Source organism: Ixodes scapularis, unplaced genomic scaffold (genome assembly GCF_016920785.2).
Source record: "Ixodes scapularis isolate PalLabHiFi unplaced genomic scaffold, ASM1692078v2 PGA_scaffold28__5_contigs__length_5199819, whole genome shotgun sequence".
NCBI lineage: Eukaryota > Metazoa > Arthropoda > Arachnida > Ixodida > Ixodidae > Ixodes > Ixodes scapularis.
Genome location: NW_024609855.1, coordinates 2078984 through 2104431, shown reverse-complemented (window position 1 = coordinate 2104431; position 25448 = coordinate 2078984). Strand labels below are relative to the sequence as shown.

Here is a 25448-nt window from a genome sequence, read left to right as displayed (position 1 = left end):
ATCATTATTTCTACTATCAACACAATTGTAGCCGCTCCGCAACATAAGTAGTAGACTATGAGAAACTGTGTGGCATCGTAGGGCTTTAGGGAGACTTGTACATCCCCAAAACGAGAAAAGTACCAATACTTGATGCTCATTCTGCGGGGTAGCAAACCAGTCTCGAACATTCTCGCCACCAGATGGCCGTAACTCTTTCTGAGCGGCAAGTCCTTTCGCACCGGGGTGCTAGCGTACAACTGGTGGATTGTGTCTTTCCCAGCAGTGAGCGTGTAGCCGTGCTTCGCTATGAAGTATTCGTGGTTCTCATGCGAGAGGAACACGTTACTACCTCCGAGAACCTTCTCCATGCAGCCCTCGTCTGTGTCGCTCACTGTGGAATCTTTGTTGGACGATCGCCTGCGAGCGGCCGCCATGGCACCGATGATGCCCTGCTTGTCGTCTGTCTGCAGCAGAAGACGTTCGAAGTAGGTGCCCTTTGCCACACACGGTAGCACTTTCCCAGATGCGAGCCTGGGATAGAGCTTCTCTATGGTGTCGTCTGCGTCCCAGACATATCCGGAACTCAGGCTGGACGTCAACAGGCTTTGGAAGTAGGCGGCAAGCGAGAATGCGCCACCCATCCAGCATAAGAGCACGATGCGTCCAGCCAGAACACGTTGGAACCGTTCTGGTATGGGGTACGAGAAGAGCATTGCCGTTGAGACAAGAACCAGCCCCACGTCTTGGATGCCATTGAGGAGCCCCTTTCCCGAGCAGTAGTTGATGAGACAGAAGCCTAGTGCGCAGGTAACCATCGATAGGAACAGAATTGTGAAGAGGGCCATCGGTGTTTCTCGGATAAACGCACCCGCACGGCTTGAAGGCTTACGAACCGTGTAGAAGACAGTCCTCCCGTTGCAGTAGAAGGGTGGAAAGTGGAGCAGTCGCCAGCGGTTTGCGTCGGGCACAACACGGTCGACCACAATGTCTATCCTACGCTTCACCATATCTGCAATCAAATGCTCGTTTTTCACCTTTACTGTTCTGAAATGAACACCAAGGAACAACAAACCATCTAATATAACTTTAGCTTCCCGGATCTCGCACTTAGGAAACAGACACCCAAGCACGAAGCTCTGGTTCCTAAGTAGCTGCCAGGTTTGGGTGGCCGGAAAGCTGTGCTCCGGCACGGCTGAATTCATCAGGCTGTTTTCGCCGCTGTTTGTGCAGTTCCATACTAAGCCCTGTTTAATGTCGAGGCTTTCTGCATTCACCAATGGGTTGTAAACAAATTGGCCGTGGTATCCACGAGCCCGGACGCATGATAATCGATTTGTCTCAGAAAGAATAAACAAAGTGGAAACAATCTCGTCGGAAGAGAGTAACCACCATAGGCTACTGTTCCATAAGGACTCAGAAATAACAGCCACCTTCTTTTTGTTGTCGGCAGTGCTGTAACGGAGGTGCTCGAGGTACACCGACCAGGAGCCGCACCAGTACCTTGCTCTGAAGATGGTGCCGATCCTGCGCCGGAAGAGAAAGCTGTTCATGTTTCCACTTGCGCAGAGAACGTCGATGTCTGTGTCATTCTGGAGAAGAAGATGCACATCGTTTTTTGTTGAGCTCAGCGGTGCAACGGGCATTGAGACAACAGACAAGGCTATGAGAAGACATGCAAGCATCTTCGACAGGCGTCTTTGGCAGCCGAGAACTAAACCACAGAGCAGAGCGAAGAAGTCTGAGAAATCTCCAATCAAATCGAGAGCCTTGAGGGTTCTTTAAGATTTTTATTTAGGGCTCGGATTTCCGCAGGCTGTCATCTCTCCCCATGAAAGCAAATAATGGCACGATTCAAGGGGGCGGAATTTCGATCCTTTGAAAATGAGAAAGCGCGATCGATCCTTATTGCTTCTCCTGGCAGCGGCTTTTTTTATTGATAAATGTCCTCCATGCAGATAGCACAGATATTGGTGATGTCTTCAGACAGAATATCTTAACATTTATTATATGAAATAAAAGAAAAAAAGGAAACGTTCAGGGAAAGTACAACGGAGAGGCGTCACGGGAAATGAGACACGTGGAATTGAGAGAGAAAATACCTGGGTCATTTTTCTGCCCGAAGCTTTCTTGATTTAGATGCTTGACCGCGTCACTGAGGCACACACCTATATTTTCCAATCGCTCGCGTTTCTTGATCACCGATCAATTCTTTGCACGGCACGCCCTATATTTCCCTCCACCACCATCAACATTTAGCCCCGTGTATATAGAGTTTTAACTTTGGTCCAAACATTGTTTCTTGCGTACCAAAGCTAAGTGTTATAAAACTCAACTTAACAAAAACAGAAAGCATGTATCGGTGAACTACAGTCCAGTGAGAAATGGTTTTCGCCTGGAGCAGATTTGCGTCGCTTTTTTGTCGTGGCCAGGTTCGAGTCCCGGTGTTGAAGTTGATTCCGTTGCCGATCGAAAACGGGGCACCACGACGTTAAGCGCGGCTAGGCCCGTTCCGAGTCAAGAGTCGTCTGTTGGTTCTGGAAGGCCAGAAAGCTCCAGACGCACTTCTCATGCATCATGCAAAAATAAAACATGAAGAAACACGGCGTCGGCTGCAGACATAATGACAAAATTATATGCGGACGTTCCTCAGGCATGTTTGAACAATTTTTGCTTCACGCATGTATGCTTCCATCATGTCTGCAGACAGTTCTTTTTTTTCTTTTTTTTTGTAATAGCAATGTCATACGAGCAAGCAATGCAACACATACAGTGTTGGCAGACCGCGTTAATGTTGTAGCAGCGTGACGGTAGCCTAAGATTTCCACGCGAGCGATTATAAAATTAACTCCGCGATTGAAGGTTAGAGCCCCACGCAGATAGCAGAAAAACATGATCGCCTGTTTGTTTCGTATTATTTTTTTCTCATGAGCGAAAAGCTGTCATTAACCTTCCATTGATGTACGTCTCATTAATATGGCCTCGTTAGTATGAGTACCCCGCTTTAAAGATACCATTTTCAGGGACGAACAGTGCAGATACGTATATTTTTTTATCGTTAATATAGAGAGCTCATTCTATGGACATTTTTTTTGAAGGACGGAGGGGGGGGGGGGGGGGTCGGAGGTGTCTGTATTAATGAGAGATAACTGTACTAGCAAACTATGGTGCCTGGAGCGCGTCTTCGACTGGCGTATTGAGAGTCCTGTCCCGCCCCTACACAAAAAGCGCTCTCGATATAAGGTAGTATATTCACGGAAGGTTCCGTGTCATGCTGTCGGATGCTGTTTTCCCGGCAGTTGATTGTAGAAGTTATACTAAACAGGGACGAGCGTACACAAGTTGCGCTCTGTCGTCACGGCATTCTAGCTTGTGGCTGCTGCCATGCACATTAATGGACCTATTATTTCGGTAAGCAATTACCTTTCGGTTAATGCTCTCCAACACGTCAACAGGAGTATTATATTGTAGAGCCATGGCCACGGCATGACGTGCTCCGGTATTCAATTTTTCTTCATACTTTTGAAAACTGGAATAAACAGCCGCTGAAAGAAACATTTGTTCTCTAAAGGAGCACTGAAAGGTCAAAATCATTATTTTTTATTATCCCCAACGATTGAAAACGATGTTTGGACATTACTCTGAATTCCAAACTTGGAACTCAGTATTTGTGAAGTAAGAAAAAAATTTCCCAAAGCCAAATTTGAAGTTCCCGCGCGCCCCGCGCCAGTCCTGTGACGTCAAAGATTGAGTCGTCCTGCAACTCGGGTTTCTCTCACGCCTCCGAACCGTCCCGATCCTAACGCCCGAATTCAAGAACGCCACTTCACTTTCCGCCTTTCCTTACCTTACGTAAGGAAAGGAAATGGGAAAAGGAAAGGAAAGGGGCCGTTTCGTGTCAGAAACGCGTCTCGCCCTTTCCTTACGTAAGGAGCAGACCAAAGGCTCCTTCGTCGTCCAAGGATACTATGAGCACGTCTGGGGTCGAGACTGCAGTACATTTTATTGTTAGTACTCTAAAATTCGTGCTGAGAAAAACTACAATATCAAATAATTTGTAGTGTAATGTGTTCTGGGGTTCGATATACGTTAAAATACGATTCTAATAATTTAAAGACGTGAATGTTTAGCGGATTTTGACAATATCGTAGTCTCGTCTGGCAACGCACAGCGCAGCTCGGCGTCGCGTTGCTGGTCGATCTCTTTTTATCGTTGCTTTTCCTGCTGCTTTTCTTTCCTTTTTTCCAGTCTCGTTTGTGCTCTGATTTTTTCATTTACGTTGAGCGCCATGGCGGAGCCGAAGAAAGTTTTTTTCTCTGAAAATGAGAAGTTTCTTCTCGCGGAGCTGGTGCCGAAGTACCCAGTCATCGAGAACCGATGTACGAACAAGTCATCGACAGAGGCAAGGGTGAAGGCGTGGGAGCTCCTCACGATCGAATATAATAGTAACCACGGGGTCCGAGCACGCGATTCAAAACAGCTCAAGAAGTGCTGGGACAACTTAAAAACAAAATGGAAAAAGGAAGTATCGTCCGACAACAGAGATCGTATTGCAACAGGTGAGTTTGCTTTTCATAACTACGTTGAATGAGGAGTCCGTGTGAGCCGGTGTAAGCTTGACGTCATAAACCCTGTATCGAAAGGAAATTGTGTTTAGAGCTTTCTGTTTTAACTTCGCCTCGTGTTCTGTTCGTTTCAGGGTTTATTTAACGTGCTGGCAGCTGCATATCGGTAGTGTCCGATTCAGGTATCTAGTGTTACGCGAAAACCTTTGCTATCGAGAACCATAGGTTGTACTAGTGAAATCGGAGAGGCGCCGATCCCGCATTGCAGTGGCGCCGTCGTCTGTGCGTGTGTAAAAAGTGTGTACTCAGTAAAAGCTTCCCTTTAAACCCACTTGGAATTCCAAACGGTATTAACTGGAACCAATGTGATTTAGTTGGTTCCAGCTGGCAACATTCTTCTAATGAAAAAAAAATCAACTTTAACAAAAACTAAGCATTAACATGAGTTCTGATTGTTACTGGTTCCAATTGGTTCCCGATTATTTTCTCCACAGACCCAGCCGGTACCAATAGGATTTTTCAGTTGGGAGTATATGAGGAATAACAGTATCAAGCTAACATTAGGTCTGTTTGATTCCACCAGAAAGTTCCGAACTAGTTCAGTGCGAGTTCAGAAAAGTGTAGTAGCAGTGAAGGAGTCGTGCAGCGGCGATGCAAAGCCAGCCTGGCGGACTTCCAGACAAGGTTTTAAGAAGAGTTCCATGCGTGCAGGCTACGAAACGCAGATTTTCCGAGAGCTGAAGGCAAGGACGTAGCACCCTCTTCAAAAGGGCAGACCTGAATTCACCAGAGTCGGACAGAGTAGCTCAGGTCAGGAAACAGTACCACCCAAGATACCACGTCTACCTCATCAGCCGCACCTTTAAGACTTTTGAAAAGCTAGCCTGGGTTGCTTGCCTCATCGAGGAAGCTATTCATGCCGAGCGGAACTGTGCCGCCGCCACCAGCCATGCACGCGCTCGAACCGGCATGGCGGGGCCCCGAGGCATCTACACAAGTGGACTATCCGAACGAGACCTCCCTTCCCCACCACGTCAACCAGGAGGATTGGTGTGGCATGCATGGCGTTCTACCGTGCGGGGTAAGAGGATGTTTGTCTTCATCGAGGCGTCCCCTGAGGTCACAGGGGGGCCCATGAAAGTCCCGAGCGGGGTTTGCCACGACAGGTGGGATGTCGTTGGCCGCGCCCTATCGAAGCTGGGGCCCAATGGAGATCACCACCCAAGCGAACCATCTCCACCAGTCTGCTCCTGCAAGTGCTGGGAAAAACTGGCACGCTGCGGTCGAAATCCCGCAGCCATGCAGCATTGACCCCAGCCACAACAGAACAAACCCTCCCCTTGACAGCCGTTCACAAGCCTAGTGGAGGCCCTCCCATTGTGGTCCTTTACTCGATCACTGAAGGCGGTCGGACGGGCACCTCAGTGCGAGTGGCCTAAGCAGGCAACTGTCGTCGTCGGACTGCTGCTATGAGTGCAAGCAGCCCGGACATCACCAAAACCATTGTCCAAGACTTCTGGACACTACAAACAAGAGGTGGCACGAGACGGCGGCAAAGACCCGGAACCAGAACAACCAGGGAAACTACTACGGCCAGCGACGCTGAAACCAGACAGCCACACGCCGACGGCCGTTACAGTCCCTGGGGGCAGCGAGGTCGCAGCACAGATTCCATCAGTATGTTTAATCCAGCCCGAGCCTAACATCATTGAACTGCGCATGACGATTTCGCTGCTTGATGTTCCCGTTGTCGCACTTCTGGATTTGGGGGCCACTATCTCGTTTATAGGGGATTTCGTTTTTTAAATCTGCGAAGCAAACAAGATAAGCCTCCGGGAATACGAAACTCATTTGCAGGTAGCTTCTGGTACAGCGATGACAGCTGGAGGAGCCGTGAGGCTGCAGACTCTGTGTAATGGAAAGAAGTGGCATCAGTGATTTCTTTATCTGCCAGGACTCGTGGTAACCTCTACAGGACGACCCCGCGGACCCTAACAGCAATGCAGCACAATGGACTGCTGTACCTGAACCTTGCTTGAGGATTGCCCGTCTGTCAGAGAAACGTTGAACAAATTAGGTGAGCGTGACCTCGAACGCGCCATCGCGCTCGTCTAGCGGCGCCGACTGGACCTTCTACGCCAGTCTGCCCAGCAGCGCCATCCACCTCGACGCCCACAACGACGACACTGTCATCGCCATGCCAGTGAAGTTTGAGGGGGGGAAGGGGGGGGGGGGGAGAGGGAGCGGCAGCTCCCCAGCCAGTTGCCCGACTACAGGGCACAGGTGGTGAACTTTCCCTCGTGGTGGCGGAGTCAAGCCGGCCACGCACGCATTGCACGCGCCGCCTAGATAAGGCGGATCAGAGGCGGCGCGCAGACAGTCGCTGGCGAAACTCAAGCGCCGCCAGTGCTTGTTGGTTTTCTGGTAGTATTTTTCATTGTCTCGTCCATGTCCAATTGAATGTAGTTTCTTGATGTTCGAACCGTTGGCTCCGTGTTATTCCTCGGGGTCGGGTATGCAGCAAGGCATGCCGAGGATAACTCGTGCAGCACTGAGATGAATCAAACGCGGCCATGCAGGGGCCGTGCAACCTCCGGTTAAATCGAATGCGCCAGTTCCTGCACTGCGCGAACTACTTCAGCCAGTTCAGGCGAATTGAACAGACCTATTGTTATGATAACGGTGTATTGTGCAGCACACAAAACTAGGGCCAGGTGTTGTCTGTGGTGGGCATCCCTTTCCCAAGTTAAATTTGTGTGACTGTACGTTGCGCTTTTACTCTTCACTGTAATATTTGCCGTTTTACCGAAGTCTGTGGAACCTGCCTACAAAGTGGCGTGTATGGTATTACATCTCTTTAGGAGGAGGACCACCAGGAGCTGGCTTGAGCCAGCTTTCCGTACTTGTGGGGGCTGCAGCCCCACACATGGCCACGCGGCTGGTCAACGGCGGCGACAGCGACGGCAGGCATGCCGGCCAAGCACTCTTTAGCGTGGCCGACATCCTGGAGCCGATGGTAGTGCAACGGGCTGATGAGGAGCTCTCCTTGGAAGGCTTCTCAGGTAAGGGAAGGAAACCTTCCAGAGTTCTCTGGGGGTCGGCCTCCTGAAGGACGGTAACCCTCAGCTGCTATGTTCTACAAGGTGTTTGTAATTGATTTTACTGGACTGAGAGGCACACGTCCCTCAGTCCAGTAGATACTTCGGAGAAGCATAACGCGAAAGAGATTGAGCAAAAGAGGGAAGAAACAAAGCAGACGCAAAGTAAGGCCTATTTGCTTGGTCGCATTGCTCCGCATCTATTCCACTGTTTCCGATACAATGCTTTTTCGTCGGTGGTTTGCGCAAAAGTAAAGCTGACTGAGGCTCGATAACTACTTTGCAAGTGATATTGTACCAACTTATGCATTTATGACCAAGATAACTTTGCAATTTTGGCTTTTGGAATATGGAAGGAACGTAAAGTAGAATAACAAGTAGTGAAATGTTTCTATTCCTAAAAAGTTGTCTTACTTAAAACAAAATCAGCACAACTGGTACCAGATATTCATCCCTTACAACACCGTTGCCTGTTTCTCTGCCAATAATACTGCCAGCCATATTTGTATAAATGTTAGTGCAACTTCTGAGGTTGTTTTCCGAACGAAATAGCTCGCGTGACCTGTCACACCGAAGGGAATTTTCAATCGCAAGTGCTGTGAAAAAGCACTTTGTCCACTGATCGACATCTGCCAAGCTTTCCCCTACTGTCTACCAGTTTTGCTGGTACAAAATCTTCTGGTGACTACTGTGCGAAATGTTTACATATCGGCATACAAGCTGCAGAAAGCCGACCTTTCACCTGTGTGAAATGGAAGAATGCATGGAAAGTCCATTGAGTAAATATGAATAATCCTACAAAAGTAGTTTTCTGACAGCTCGCAACTGAACACGCCGTAATGGGGTAAAAATGTGAATATCAAGGCCCACACTGTCGCATTGTAGGGCTAACGATGTGCTTGATGAGCAGGTACCTTGGATGAAATGTCAACAATCCGACCATGATGATGCCTGCTTCCTTTTCCTTGTTAGGAGCTCCGTGACGCGGTTTTCACATTCGGCGAGTAGGTTCATGGCAAGGTTGCCATCATGCGCAGCCACGTAGTTTCTGAGAACGTCGAACACATCCAGTACACGTGCCATGGATGGCGGAGGCTGCAAGTCCGGCAGGTCGTCTTCATCTGACTGCGCCTCGCCGCGGACTCTTTGTATAATGTCCTCGTCACTCACTTCTTCATGAGCGATAACATCCATGTCAGCGTTGATGAAATCTTCCAGCGCGACACCGGATGGCGCAGTTCCGGCATACTGAAGCGCAGCCCAAGAAGTAACTGCCTCTCTCGGCGGACGCACTGTTTCCTTATCCTCAGCAGAGTCGGCGTCTGGGTATTCGAGCTTGAAGCCCGCATGCATGAAACAGTTGGCGATGACTGAACATTTGGTTGCAGTCCATGCAGCAGCCATCATCTGCAGCACGATGTAGAGATTCAACTTGGTGTCTCGACCTGCGTGCACGTTTAGTAGGAGACGCTGCATCACTCGCTGGCGGTAGGCACACCTGAGGCTTCTAATGACACCTTGGTCAAGGGGCTGGATTACTGAAGTGCAGGTAGTTGGAAAGTACTTAAGCTCCACATTTGTGAGCTTAGCATCCGGAATTCAGTGAGCGGAGCAGTTGTCCAGCAACAAGCAAACCCGCCGGCTCTGCCTCCTCATGTCGCAGTCGAACCTTTCGACCCATTCCGAAAAAATTGCCCGCGTCATCCAAGACCGGCTGTTGGCCACATACTTGACGGGAAGACTCCTGTTCCCTTTCAAACAACGGGTCCTTGCACTCTTGCCAATAACCAGCTGTGGACGCTTGTCGGATCCGTCCATGTTGGTGCACAGCAGTATGGTCACGCGCTTTTTACTGTGTTTTCCACCATGGCAGCGCTGACCTTTAATTTCCAGAGTCTTGGACGGCAGCATCTCATAGAAAAGCCCTCTTTCGTCGGCGTTGTAAATGTCAGACATCTCGCAGTCATTCAACAAGGCAGAAACGTTTGTTGACATCCAAGCAGAAGCATTGCCTGTGTCTGCCGATGCCGACTCGCCACTAAGCGTCTTGCCGACAATGTCATGGCGGGCCTTGAACCTGTTGAGCCAGCTGGTGCTAGCTTTGAAGTTGTCGATTCCCACCAGGCAAGCGAAATTTAAGGCCTTCTGCTGCAGGACGCTTCCGCTGATGGGTATCTTTTTGCCCTCGGTTTCACAAACCATGTGTACACAGCCTTGTCGAGCTCTTCGTGCGCCGACGGTGTCAATTTCTTTCGTTTGGCCGATGTCCCCGATGCAAGAGCCATTTTGACTGACTGCATCTTTCGACTTTAGGATCGTCGACAACGAACTCGGAGAAATTCTGAACTTTTCGGCGATGACAGCTTTCTTCTGTCCACTTGCAACTTTGGCCAGGATGCGAGCTTTATCTTGTAAGGATAAAAACTTTTGCGTTTCGCTTGGCAGTGCCATCATGCCATGCGCAAAAAGCCCCTGTACCGTTGTTGTCGTCGTACCGTACTGATAAAATGACAACCGACAAAGGAAGAAGAAAAAAAAAAGACTGAGCTTTGGCTTTAAACAGTCTGCAGCAGAGCGTTATCAAGCCAAGAGCTAGAGAAACATCGGTGCAACAGCGTAGGAAGGCCAGCCTCATCGCCGTCTTTATGAAGTAATGGCGGCCTGCATGCCCGGTCAACGTTGCGCTCGGGTATCGGTTATAGTGGCAGTTTCTGGTGGTTCAACATGCGATTTAAACTTTATAGTAGACATATTTTATGTGCCAAAATGCACCAGTGCTCGAAAGTTTGTTTTTCGTATGGAAAATTAACCATTCAAACTTCGAATTGCTCTGTAAAACTTTGTTCAAGCGGAACAGCACAAGATTTTGTTCGCCGTAGTGAGAATTCTTATGCATTGACTCCTATGGGCCGTTGACGGGGAACCAAAAAATATTCGTTGAACCGGAAATTTCGTTGAAGCGGCGTTCGTTGAAGCAGGGAACGACAGTAATGGGTTTCGTGTTAACACAGGAAAAAGGGTATCTTGCACTTCAATATGTAACCTCCATTAGTCCTGTAAGCCAAATTAGTGTTGAAAAAGGATGTCCAGCGTACCTATAGGGAATAGAGCCTTCAACTTTTTAAATTCCTATAGTTTCTATTTTGTCAGCAGACTTCACATATTAGAGATCATAATGTGATGTGAATGTATTCTTTGTTTCTCATACTGTGTGCAGATTCTGCTATGGGTGAGCCAGAGAGCCAAGTTTCTGTGGTGCCTAGTGGTGGAGCAGCCCCCATGGCTCGAGTGCCCCTCACAGCTACGGTGCAGCTCACAGCTGCAGCTGGACCATCTGCAGCAGCAAGTGATCGCCAGGGAAGTCCCCACCGGGAGGCGCCTACTCGCGTTGGAGGGCGCTTTGGAGTGCTGGAGCGCACGCTAGGTGCTGAACAAGATGTTCGGCTTGGTCATCTCACGCGGGACCAAGAAAGGAAGGACGAAGAACACGACCTCCGCCTTAAGATCCTAAAAGCCGAGCACGAAATAAGGCGGAGTGAGCATAAGCTTAAAATGAAGAAAATTAGAAACGAAAATAGGCTCGTCCTGCTCAGAATTGCTGAGGCAAAGAAATTAAACAGATAGAGGCCACAAATAGGAGCGTTGTGTGCAACATTGCCTGGCTAAAAAAATAAACACTTAAAGGCCCTTTGTTTCGAGATCTTTTATTCGTTCCATATTTCTTCAAAAAATGAGATTCCACAAGAGCATCTACGAGTGTTACATAATTAACAATTTATGCCATGGCATGGGTCATTGGAAAAGGGTGTTATCTATGCTCTGTTTACCAGTTACTTCAACCAGGATGAAAGCCTTCGTCATGAGATAAGAAGTTTTGAAGGTGCTTTCTTTCCCTGATTGCTTGTGTTGCCTGATGGCAGCTTTGAGGCACATGACTGCAAACACACTGGCCAAGTTAATAATAATAATAATGCTTTATTTGATTTGTGCCCCAGAAGAACCAGTAGGTTATAATGTGGCACATAAAATATAATACAAAAGAAAAATCTATAAAGATGTCTGCCACTGTTACAAAATATGGTGTGGGTCCATAGCCGAAAAGGTATAAATCAAGCTCTCGTTTAAAAACTAAAAAATCTTAAAAAACATCAACATGAGGCGACAATTCATTACCACAAATTTGCATCTGCACCAATCGCGACAATTGCAATTGCGCAAAGGGATAAAATACACTCGTTCCTCTAATAGCACAAGCTGGAACATGATATACCAGCAATATCACCAATTCACTATCTATATGGCCGTGAACAAATTTATGTAAAAATAAAACATCACAAGCTTTTTTTTAATAAAACATCACAAGCTCTTTTTAATAAATTGTGCAAAGAAAGTTCTCTAAGAATGTACTCATAGTCGTAATAACATCTTCCAAAATACCTATCAACAATTGGAACAAATTGTTTTTCAACCCTTTCAATTCGCTCTGCTTCAACTGCAGTCAGCGAATTCCGTACAGCACTACAAAACTCGGGTCTAACTAGCAACAAGGAGCAAAACAAGCGGACGACACATAAAGAATTTGAAAAGTTACGCGTCACACGTGATATTCCCATCGCTCGAAAAGCTGAAGCAACATTCTGACTAACACGACTTGAAAAGGAAAGATTGCTATGAAAATAAACGCTGAGGTCACATACTTGTTCAACCGATCGAATAGTGCAATTGCCAAGTATGTACGAGTAAGAAATGTTTTTGCGTTTTCTACACACAGTGAGTACATTGGTTTTAACTGGGTTAGCAAGTAAAAAATTTTCAGAACACCGTTCAGAAATGCGTAATATTTCATCCTGTAAAAAAACACAGTCATCTTGTGATTGAATTTTCGTAAAAAGTTTGATGTCATCCGCATATAAAAGCATCCACATTGTTTACGCACAAGTTTCGATCATTGATAAATACAAGAAAAAAAAGTGGCCGTAGGTTTGATCCTTGGAGGACACCGAAAGGGGTGCAAGAACTTAAGTAAAGTGCCTAGCAATAATTGTGTTTCTCACATTCGTTCCTGTGTCGGCTGGAAGCCGCGGCAACGGTGGCAAGGGCCTTCTGCGCCGGGGCTTTGGCAGTGGGGGCAGGGGCACGGCTGGCGGACAAGGGTCCAACAGTTGCCGTCCCAGGTTGTGGAGAGCCGCGCAGGCCGTGATGATGCCTGCAGATCGCTCGGGCTTGTGCTGAAGCCTCATGTCGAGGCATGGAAAGCGCCGCTTCCAAACCCCGAATGCCCTCTCGATGCTGTTTCGAGTTTTGATATGGGCCTTGTTGTACCTGCATAGAAAATTTCGTTTTGTGTATAGGCAAGTTCCCCAACTTGGTGAAAATAGTCTTGTATTCTCAGGTTCCTTTTGTGTTGTGATAAAACAGACGAAACTTGGCCATACATAAAAGTGCAAATTCCAAATTGAGCTTAAAAATGCAATGTTTATGACTCGTGTAGCATGTGTTCCTTTTTTGTCCCGTTATGCCTTCCTTGCCTTATTACTCTTGCTTGTCAGTGCATAGTCGCAGATTTTAACTTCTGGAATGCTGCTTATGGTTCAGCACTTGTGTTAGCTCGTCGAAATAAAAGTTCAGATTGTGTATAAGAATTTACCATGTAAGAATTTACCACGATAGGAATTAACAGCTTGAAAAACGAAGACAACGGAAGGAACACACACACACACAACTGGACAAGTGCTGTACTGGCAACTCTTGTGTTCCTTCCGGTTGTCTTCATTTCCTGTGCGGTTAATTCCCATCACATTCTATTTTTAGAAGCTTGCAGTAGCTTTTAGCTGGAGTCGATAGTGGAATGAAGCAAAGTATAGCCTGCTTATGCATGATTGATGAGAGCATGTAGGAATCACGACATTGGATTCCCGATCTGCATACTCACAAGTGCATCGTCACCTCCGTCATCAGCTTTGTATGACAATGCCAGCTTATAAGCACTAAAACTGTTTACGCATAAATAAGCTGTGCAATCCTGACACCTATTTTACTGCTGGGGTATAGTGCGAACAGCTTACCTGTCATGAGGGCTGCCTGCCTTGCCTGGATCTGCAAAGGGGGTCATCAAATACGGTGTGCAGGCATAGCCCATGTCCCCAAGGAGCACCCCGGTCATCACTGCTTCCTCGTAGAGGACCTTGGCTCGACAGTTATCAAAAATCCTACTGTCATGGACGGAGCCAGGCCAGCTTGCGACGACGTCAAAGAACTGGAGCTCGGGTCCTGTGATGGCCTGTAGATGCATATACACATTGGGAATAAATGTGGAGTTCATTTTTTTCTTGAAATGAGTCACATCTTGACACCGAAAATTGGAACTCTCTTCTTACCTAAATTATGGCTTGTTTAAAAATCTAAAATATTGATGCATTAAATAGAAATATTAAGCACTTTGCAGACATTTCCCCTTTCGATATGGATATGCAAAATAAACTACTCAGTGGAAGTTAGTTAACAGTTAAGCCTGGGTGTGTTTAGTTCGCTAAAAAAAATCAAGTGTGTCCTTCCCTGCGTCAACACTCCTTTCATAGCAGCACCTTTGAAAAGTATGATTAATGACGCGGGACATATATACGTTTCTTGCGAGCACATAAAAATAAAAAAAAAAAAAATATATATATATATATATATATAGATCTATGAAGTGAAATTAGCGCACATCGCAAAACTTCTCGAGTCGCTCTTACCTGCACGTTGATAGAGAAGTACCCTTTCCGGTTACGGAATACTTCAGCGTCGTCGCCGCCGGGGCTCTTTATCCTCACGTGTGTGCAGTGTAATGCAGCCGCTCACTCCCGGAAACTTTCCGATCTTGTAAAAAGCGTGCGTTACGCTGCGGCGCCCGGTAGCATCGGGAAACTGTACCACTTTTGGGAAGAGTTCCTGTATGATCAGGTCGGTGATGTTGCCGACGACGCGACACACAGTGGGCTGGGAGACGTTAATCAGATCGCCGATGACCGTCTGAAATGCACCTGCCCCATAAAAACGCAGTGCCACCAACAGCTGGAGCATAGGCGAGAGAGGCTTCCCGCGATCGTCGGTGCTCGGACGAATGCACAAAAGGCACAACAGTTCTCGCACCGTCGTTTTGGAGAAGCGATAGCGTGCCGAGAATTTCCGATCACTGTAAACCTCCATAGGGTTTCGCCGATCCCTGAGCGGAGGACGCACGATAGGTGGGACCGGGTAGATTTCTCCGTTGCATAATTCGGCTGCCCTACACCAATAATCAACAACACTTTCGAAATCATCGTAATCATCGAGCTCCCGAAACGTCGCCATGTTGCAAGTAGAAAAGGAAAGGAAGCATCGAAGGTAGCTACGTTGCTTCTTTCGTTCGTAAGGAAACGTCTCAGGAAACCTTTGAGTAAAGGAGCCAATCTAAGGTAAGGTTTATTCATGATTCGTAAATGTGGCCGCTTACGAAAGGAAAGGCGCTGATCTAAGGAAAGGAACCTTCCTGAATTCGGGGGTAAGTGTCCTGTTCGCCCGCGTCCCCCGATCGACCGCTCTTTGAGTGTGCCGCCTATTGCTGTGAGCAGATGACGCTTCAATTTCGAGTATGAAGTTCTTTTAGGGTCCTTTCAGCGATCTCAAATTCTTTCAAACGGTGTGAGGTTGAAAAGAGCGCCCAGTGGACTTTTGCGAGCGACGTGAGGGGCCGCGTCGCGCCGGTTCTGCGTGAAAGGCTGCCACGGCGGAATCACTACCGAAACTACGGTACACAGACACCAAACCCAGTTGCTCTGACCGCTTGACGATTTCCTTTTTGAGGTCTGAGAGGTCGTCGGACACCTAAAAATGAGAACTTCGTCCGAATTTCCCGACTCACCGATCATCCTCAGTACTACATGTGCCGAGAGCCGCCATGTTTTCCAAGGGAGGATAAAAAAACAGGAGGCGACATCTCTGCGGACTCCGATTATCGGTGGCTCAAAAAGAATGGCTGTACGCAATTGCGTTAAAAAACATGTTTTACGAATGTGGTTATTAAATATTACAAAAATGTCGCTTACCAAGCTTCTAAATTGTATACTTGATTACGTTCCAAATGAAAGAAGCGAGGAGATGAGAAGAGGGAGAGAAGCTCGTCGAAAATAAATAAACGCGCGGGGGCGTGCAAATAGTTTTTTTTCGCCTCATATTTTTTTTTCTATGATTACAATTTGCATCGTTTTAGACAAGAAAAATAAGACCTTTGGGGTGTCAGTGCCACTTTAAACTCATCCCCGAACTGTTAAGAAAACACTTCGAAGTTGAGTGAATAGTAGCTTTGTTTATCGTGTGTTTTTCTTTCTTTCTTTTTACTTTTTGTTTCTTCTATATATCTATGACATGCTGTCTTATTACAATTTCGATTGTTTTTCATTATAGCCATGTATTTACTAGCGTATTGTTGTTTATGCACCATTTGTGTACCTGAACAAGAATATGCAGTCTAAATGAATGAATGAATTTTTTTGTTAGCATTTTAATAAAATAATTTTTCTGTTGTCTATCACCCGCCAAGTGGTAATATCTCCTCCTTTCTTGAGTTTCTCGACGTATATTTTAAGTTTCTTGGTGAAAGCAAATTGACTGTCTGTTTTGGAGGTGATTTTAACAGACATGCTTGCGTCGTCCTCACATAAACTGAACTGCTGACTTTATACCAGTCATACGGACTCTTCAACGTTATATCCCAGCCTACTCGCATTACACCCCGAAATACGGCGTTGTTGGATTTATTTTCAACAAATATTTCAGAATCGGACGTAATTGCTGGAGTGGTTGGGGAAAGTATTATTGACCACCTTCCAATATATATGCTTGCAAATGTAGACTACAGCTTCAAAAAAATATGTGATCAGATTTATTTTAGGAATATAAGCGCTAAAAACCTTGATCCTTTTGAACAACAGATAAGTTCCGAAGTCTGGAGTGCGGTGCTGTCTAGCGTGTCTGCTGACGAAGCATTCAATTGTTTTCTTGAAAGGTTTAAAATGATATATGACCGCTGCTTTCCTTATGAATTGCATAGGGTTCCTCGAAAGTCTCGCAAACCCTGGGTTACACCCGAAATAAAAAAAAAAGATAAATGAGAAATATAATCTGTACCACAGATTCGTGCACACTAACGATGTTAACATCTTGGTTGCATTTAAGAAACTTAGAAATCAATTAACAAAAACTTTAAGGGAGGCTAAACGCGTGTATTTCAATAATTTATTTAAAGATGGCGAGATATCCGGGGTTGTATGGAAAAAAGTAAATGAGCTAATAAAACAAGGGTGGCATGCGGATAAAGTAACGGAAATAAAAATCGAAGGCATCGTTGTAAAAGGGGCAGCTTTGGCCAAAAAGTTTAGTGATAATTTTTCTACACTTTTCCAGAGTGTACACTGTGCGGATGCCGTGAGGTATGTCCAGAAGGTTTCACATAGTATGTTTACGATATTTACGACATTTCTTTTTTTGTTTTTTTACGATTAACACTGGAGGGGGGGCTGAGTGGGTTAATAGTCTTGTAATTAGCACCCGCACACTGTCGGCGCGAAGCGCTGTGAACGCACGCACGGGCGTGGGTTAGCGCGCTTCGAGTGATACACGCGCCGTCCGAATCCGAAATTTAAGTTCCGGCGCGTTGGCGAGCAGCCAGTCCGGCGTGGTCGTCGTTGCTAAGGGGTCTATCGCCTGCGCCGTAAAAGGAGCCAGTGACCAAAGAGCCCGGTGCGCATACACAACTGGTCCTCTCCCCCCCCCCCCCCTTTCCATCTTTTACAACACCTGCACACACACACGCCGTAAAGGTTAGTGATGGATTGAATCTGCCGAACTTCAGATTAGGGAAAGTTCCGCACATGCAGAAATTTTGAAAGAAAGTTCGGCAAAAACAACCCCAAGATTCTCGGACAGGCGAGCGCCGTTACTACTTACGCCATCTATCGGCCGCCGCTGCGCCGGCGCCCGTAACTCAATGGACCAAAGCGATCTTTTTTTATACAAAGAAAACTAACCACTCAATCCCTTTGCACTTTTGTGTCACGTTTTAATACGTTGCCCTCAACCTCTACGAGAATTTTCGTGGTCCAGCGTTTATATTAAGTCTGGCCAAAATGCAACCAAACTTTTACTCATTGGTTCCTATGGCGAACCGCAGAAAAATCATACGTCTTTTCAGCATTCGATGCAAACCCTAAGAAAACCACACGATCAATTTAGTTGCATTTTGCTATATATATAGCCAATGTCTCTAGCTCCATGGAAACAGTTTTTATTTTCAAATTACCTAAATTTAAAGTGGTTCCCCAGGGCTTTAAATACCAAAAAGAATCCGCAGTTGGTGAGGAGACTCGAGGATTCAGTGACGTTGTTGCGGTCCTAAATACATTTTTTTAGCAACTTATGTAATGTATAACAAAACGGCAACTACACTGAATATTTTCTTAATTGATAAACACAAAACCTAAATGCAGTTTTTTTTTTTTTTTGTTCTTATCGCGTAATTAGCTCAAATACATTATACTTAAAGCGCTGAATAATTAAGGAGTCAAAGCGTTTTTTGATCCGAACTATCTTTTACAAAGTGTCCAAATTTCATTTCACCAGCTATTCCACTTCCAAGGATGGTATTAAAAATAAAAATGCCAAAATGAGTGGGCGTGTTCCAGACACTTTGGCAAACGGGACATGAAGAGTAGCATTTATGGCGACATTTAGCACGCTGTTACTGCTAATTAATCAATCTTATGTAGGTTTTCTTCGCGTGCGCCCAAGAGCTTTTGAAACGGCCCAGTATCTCTTAAGTCATCACAACCTCAGACGTCAAAATCAGGCAAAAAAGGGGTGTGTCCCAGAAATTTGGGCATACGCGCCGATAATTGTACCATCAATGGTGACACTCAGTACTCTATAAGCCATAATAATGCATCTCCTCCAGTTCTGCGACCCATATGCCCGAGAGCTTTTGAAGCGGCCCAGAATTTATTTAGTTATCACTCTACAAAGCTTGCCTCAACCGTCAAAATCGGCCAAAAAAGGGTCGTTTCCCACAAATTTGGGCATACGCGCCGACCATTGTACCATCAATGGCGACACTCAGCAGTCTGTAATTCATTATAAGGAATCTCCTCTAGGTGTATGACACGTATGCCCGAGTGCTTTTGAAGCGGCCCAGAATTTATTTAGTTATCGCTCTCCAAAGGTTGCCTCAGACGTCAAAATCGGCCAAAAAGGGGGCGTTTCCCACAAATTCGGGCATACGCGCCGTCAATTGTACCATCAATGGCGACACTCAGCAGTCTGTAATTCATTATAAGGAATCTCCTCTAGGTCTATGACGCGTATGCCCGAGTGCTTTTGAAGCGGCCCAGAATTTATTTAGTTATCGCTCTCCAAGGGTTGCATCAGACGTCAAAATCGGCCAAAAAGGGGGCGTTTCCCACAAATTCGGGCATACGCGCCGTCAATTGTACCATCAATGGCGACACTCAGCAGTCTGTAATTCATTATAAGGAATCTCCTCTAGGTCTATGACGCGTATGCCCGAGTGCTTTTGAAGCGGCCCAGAATTTATTTAGTTATCGCTCTCCAAAGGTTGCCTCAGACGTCAAAATCGGCCAAAAAGGGGGCGTTTCCCACAAATTCGGGCATACGCGCCGTCAATTGTACCATCAATGGCGACACTCAGCCGTCTGTAATTCATTATAAGGAATCTCCTCTAGGTGTATGACGTGTATGCCGGAGTGCTTTTGAAGCGGCCCAGAATTTATTTAGTTATCGCTCTCCAAAGGTTGCCTCAGACGTCAAAATCGGCCAAAAAGGGGGCGTTTCCCACAAATTCGGGCATACGCGCCGTCAATTGTACCATCAATGGCGACACTCAGCAGTCTGTAATTCATTATAAGGAATCTCCTCTAGGTGTATGACGTGTATGCCCGAGTGCTTTTGAAGCGGCCCAGAATTTATTTAGTTATCGCTCTCGAAAGGTTGCCTCAGACGTCAAAATCGGCCAAAAAGGGGGCGTTTCCCACAAATTCGGGCATACGCGCCGTCAATTGTACCATCAATGGCGACACTCAGCAGTCTGTAATTCATTATAAGGAATCTCCTCTAGGTCTATGACGCGTATGCCCGAGTGCTTTTGAAGCGGCCCAGAATTTATTTAGTTATCGCTCTCCAAAGGTGACTCAGACGGGAGAAACCCTTTCGAGCGCACGACACTAGCCGGCCTCCAGGTGAGGCGCTTCGTGTAGAACCTGCCAGGTGGCGCTGGTGTTCGATTCCGGATAGAGTTCCTTCATACACACGCGCGCTTTTGCTTGAGTGGTGACATCTCAGCCATTTTTCCGTCCGATCGTTTTTTTATGCATTTTGAGGTGCGCGCAATCCGGTGACACTCAGCTCGAGCGCGTAGCCTTGGCTAATGCATAGACGCCATTTTACTGCCCAAGTCACGCACCGAGTGCGCGAGAGTGTCACGCGCTGGCACATTCAGGGCAACAGTGGATGTCTTCACCCTGAGACAGACAGACATGTAGGCACCCTAATTCCGGAGCACTCCTGCCAGCGAAGCTCGCGCCAAGCGTAGCTGTTTTTGATATTAGCGGTTCATTAGTGTGGCCTTTGAATGCTTCATGGGTGTTTCAACGTGTATGAATAAATTGGTTAAAGCTTACTTCCACAATTTAGTGAAAACTGGGGTAACCAGTCTTGCATGCTGGCGCGTAGCGCTGCGCATCCGTCTTCTTTCTCTTCGTTTTCATTGCATAGCGACAAAACTCGAACCTATGTAATCACAATGCCAAGCACTTGATAATCACAAAAACAAATTGCAAAAACGACCATAGACACTACAGAAACCATCCGAGAACGTACGCGACGCCATATCCCATGTTACAGTAGCCATGTCCTCCGGATTTCGACAACAGCGCCACTCGCGGCAGTCTGTACTTCTGGCTTCACACGGCCGATGGGACGCCGCCGACATTTTTTCCACTGCCCCTATATTCTAGTTCAGTGTAACTAGAGCGCCGACGTTAGAACGCGCGACTCGAGAGCGCTGCGATAGGAGCGCGCTTACCATTAGAGTGCACGTCACAAGAGCGCATGACCAGTAGAGCGCATGTCACGAGATTGATTACCTTGTCCGAAAAAGAAGCTTTATTGTACGCAAACACTTTAAACCACATAGAACCACTTGACGATCGATCGGCTGGGTGCAGGAGCCGAGATTGAATGTTATTTCGAATGGTGAAGTTGTGTACATTAGGAAGTGACTTCCAACTCAACCATAACCACATTTTCTGAGTTCCATGTTTGCGAAGCGCTGCTCAACAACACAAGGTGCACCTCACTAGACTGTTTCTTTCTACCACACAAACTTGTGGTGTAGTGGAAAGTCATCACTTGGGCCACTAACTTTAGCGCGTCGGTGTCGTATTGGCCCTCACAGCATTCACAAACACGTTATGAAAGTGCGTCACACACCGCTAACAAATAAATGCGCCCCGCAAACTCAATAATGAGCGGCCGCATCATCGACGCCTGTCCTGAGCCGGCTCTGCATGCCATTCGTGCCTTCTTTTTCTGGACAGCATCTCCGTCGCAGTGCACACCGATGTTGCGATCGCCGGAGTACGGTAGAAGCTGGCCGTGTAGTTTCCGCTTCTTTTTTGTTGCGCGAGCGCTTGCTGCAGCCCAACGCACCACCGTCTTCCATAGCTCCGCTGCAAATCGCGGTCGTCTCAACCACCAGCATGGTCGAAACCGGCGTGCGACGTTCTTCTGTGGCGTAGGTGCAGCCCATGTATAGTACAATGGTTCGTTTTAGGCTTCATCTAGCAGTCTGAAGAGTCTAGGACATTTCGGTGCTCGAAATATTTGGTGTGCGGAGTTTTTGTTGCATGGTCGTGGAACACAAAGCGACGCAAAGAGTCGCTTTTGTCCTTATTTTACGATTATTTTTTGCCCGAACTTCATTAAAAAATGTCATCTTCTCTTTCTGCTCGACTTTTTAGCAGATACCAACGCCCCACGGGGGTTAGAGCATCTGTTGCTCGCCTCCGACCACAATGAATAAACTTGCACCCCCGTGTAGCGTCTTTTGGAAAGCCGGGATCAGGGACTGCAATGGTGCTCGACGATTCCTCAGGGGCGTTGCTAGCAACGCCGATTTGGTCACAGAGCAGTGAGCACACGCGTTTTGTAAATAAAAGGGGCCCACATTACCCTTTGTGCATGATTATATTTCTTTTGAAGGCAGCTGGCCTCAGACTTTATTACGTATACGACGACTCACTTGTGATACGTGGCCGTTATAGTATTTGGGAGGGCTAGAAACTGGCATTCTTTCCGGAATATATTATTATCAAGCCACACATGCGAATAACTTCATAAGCGTATGCTTATGCACGTTACATACCTATCATTCAGACATAATTATGACAAATCTTAATAAAGATGTCCTAGACGTATATTCTAACCTTTAAAATATTAAAGCATGCTATTGCCAGAAATGACGGGCCGTTTACACCGAAATATCCGTGTACCTTACGTCTTCTATGAACATGTCCTCACAGGATCACACAGGCCAATAATTGCTTGATTACACCTATCGTATATTTTCATTAGGGGAAAAAACATAGTCAAATAAGACATCTCGATAATTACATCCCTTATATTGGGTCCGGACATTTCGTCGAACGCCGTTTCATCGAACGCCGTTCCATCGAAGCCGTTTCATCGAACACCGTTTCATCGAACGCCGCTTCATCGAACGCCGTTTCATAGAAGCCGTTTCATCGAACGCCTTTTCATCGAACGCTGTTACAGCCTGCAATATTTTTGCAATTTATTTTGATTTTTATACACAACGTCATCTAATTCTCCATTTTTTTAAATCACAGTATGCAGTGACGAGATAAGTTCCATTGTGAACATGTCCTGCTTCGAGAAGAAAGCCTCCATGAAACAATGACCCCTCTTCATGTCACATGAAACAATTAAAAATTAGACAAAAAAAAAAAGAAACAGAAAGCGCGATGTGCTTTCTGGGAAGCGGGTAGTGTTTTATTGTTTGACAGCGTGTACCTGTAACCTTGGGTTATGTGAGGATCCGAAAGGGTGACAGAGTACACCCAGGGCTTTACTAATGCCTGGTGCGGGTTGGCCTTCCTAAGAGAGCGTCCTGAAGATGATTCATAATAGGCAAAAGGGTCGGTAATAAAGTTGACAGTGAAGGGGAGGTGGTTCCAGTCCAGGTGTAACCCGAAACCATGTTGGCTGACACTTTGTGCAGCTTTTGACTCTGTAGAGTTTGAAAACTAAAAAAAAAAAAAAAAAGCAGAAACGTTCAATCTGAGCATAAAGCTGATAATCAGAGTATCATTATATTTTATTTCGTGTGCTCTCCTGGCAGAGCATCGTTTTATTATAAGCGTGCTGCCCTGGCAGTTAAATGCTTTTCGTGAATAAACCTTCAACTAAGCGTAAGTGTGCAAATGAGCTGGTGTGAATGGCACATTACCGAAACCCCCGGACAGCCGGTAAAAAAAAACGACAGACATTCAAAAGTGTTTTAAGTGTCGGTCCTTTACCTCCAGTATCATGTTTTCTGACAGGTACATGAGTAAAACTTTTCAGTAAGTCGCATACCCATTTGTTTTTATACCAATGGTTTTTATTTCTAGTAATTTGGCTCCACCCTAAAGACTGTTTCTTAAGTGACTACCTTAGCCTTAACAAATGTAAGGTAAAACATCTACAAAGCACTGTTATGCCTCAAAACTCGATACAGAGAAATTCGATGAAACGGCCCTAAGCAATTCGATGAAACGGCGTTCGATGAAATGGCGTTCGATGAAATGTCCATTCATTCGATGAAACGGTGTTCGATGAAACGGTGTTCGATGAAATGTCCGCTAGCCGTCCGCAATGCCTGCTGGAAAGCTCAGCTATTTGAACTTCCAAACGTGTATTTACACAAAAATATCCATGCAGCAAAAAGTCTCTGCACCGAAAAGTCCGTGCTCCGAAATGTCGGCACCGAAACGACCTACACCGAAACTTCCTACACTGAATTGTTCGGATCTCCAGTCTGAAGAATCCAACAACCTTGCGAATAAAGACAGAGCCATTTGACTCTCCTTGTATTTTTCTAAATGTGTAAAACGCCAAGTATCCGGGTTCATCAGAGATTTAAGCCATAATTGCAGCGACTGGCGGCTTCATAATAATATATAAAAACAAAACTTATGCAATCTTTCACAAGAGCAGTCGTTGAAACAGGGCGCTCTCGCACTACCCCATGCCTCCCGCGCTTGGAAATATTGAATTAAAAAAAAAAAAAAAAGAAAGAAGCAATACTGGAACGGGGTGTGTGTGATTCATGCTGAAAGCGAGGAAAGGGGGGGGGGGGGTGCACTTATCATTCTTCTTTGTTCAGTATACACCAACTCAACTCTCCTACGTCACGCCGCGGTGGTGGCGCGCCGAACGCACTTCCGGTCTGGGGCGGTGGGCAGAAGTCGCCGTGCCAGACATGCATTCCCGTGTTCCTTTGGAAGAAACGAGACAAAAAACCTGCCTTCTCGTCAAAATGCTGCGATGGGGGCTTTACCAATAGAGTCTGTAAAGGTTTGAAGATCAGTTTTCATGTGTTCTTGCACCCTCCGTTCGTCCGAGAACGTGGATAGTAGCCGTGAAAAGGGCAAACCAGACGCTGTCGAACTACGATTGCGTGTGCGGGCCACAATTTGTGGTCGCCAGATGTATTTGCTTTGTTCCAACATGAACGAGAGAAAACCCCCGAGTTGTCCGGACCACCCACGGGTTCAGTGCGTCTTCAAATTCACACGGCCGCCTGATCGTTCGAACTTTCGTCTGCTCTTTCAAAGTTGTCTGCTTTTTGTCGTCTGCTCGTTCAAACAAAAGCGGCCCGTAGACCAAACCTTGACCCGGTCTCAAAAGGCTTAAGTAGGCTCGGTGTAAACAGCAGATACAAGATGTTAATTATTGGTACCGGTGGCCATCACCTACTTGTTACGCTAGGTCTGTTCCCGCTTTCGAGTTTCAGTATCGACGTCGATCATTGCCGCTACCTTTTACACTTTTGCAGCACGAGCGACGTCGCGACCGAAAATAGCTACAAGAATCTCATCATGGTTTTGGCGTCCATTCTGCAGCGTTCATGCGAATGAATCGCCGCACGTCAAATTATTTACGGAAAGTTTAGCGGCGTAACGAGCCTCGATAATTTCGCTCAGGCGATTAAAGTGGTAAGACACTGCGATGAGGACGTAGAATCGACAACACCAACGCGAAAAAGAGTATGCAGACTCACACAGGACGCCGACAACGTGGCATTCGAATGGTTTGTTGACGCGGGACGCGGTGCTTCTTGCCCGTACTCCATTGCGCGTGGGTTCGAACTGTCGTCTGCTCTTTCAAACTTGTCTGCTTTTTGTCGTCAGCTCGTTCAAACGACAGCGGCCTGTAAACCAAACGTTGACCCGGTAATTGCGATAAGAACTAAGTGCAGGCCTCGAAACACTTTTGAAGGTTGGTTGGGGTAAGTCGGCTAAGGTGTAAACAGATACAAGAAGTTGTTGATCATTGTTACCAGTGGCCATCACCGACTTGTAATGCCCGATTCTACTTGCGGTTTTCAGTATCGATGTCCATCATCTCAGCTACGGTCCACGCTTTTGCAGTCCGAACGACGTCGCGACTGAAAATAGCGAGCAGAATCTCATCGTGGGAGTCAGGCTTTAGCGCC

General features: G+C 46.5%; 1 protein-coding gene across 1 annotated transcript; it reads left to right on the top strand.

Moving 5' to 3' along the window:
• Nucleotides 1-4267: 4267 nt before the first annotated feature.
• On the top strand, nucleotides 4268-11305 carry LOC115317067. The gene is made up of 3 exons (XM_040212789.1): nucleotides 4268-4538; nucleotides 7406-7606; nucleotides 10860-11305. Exons 1-3 carry the CDS (start codon nucleotides 4268-4270, stop codon nucleotides 11264-11266), a joined length of 879 nt encoding a protein of 292 aa, XP_040068723.1. The 3' UTR covers nucleotides 11267-11305.
• Nucleotides 11306-25448: the final 14143 nt, after the last annotated feature.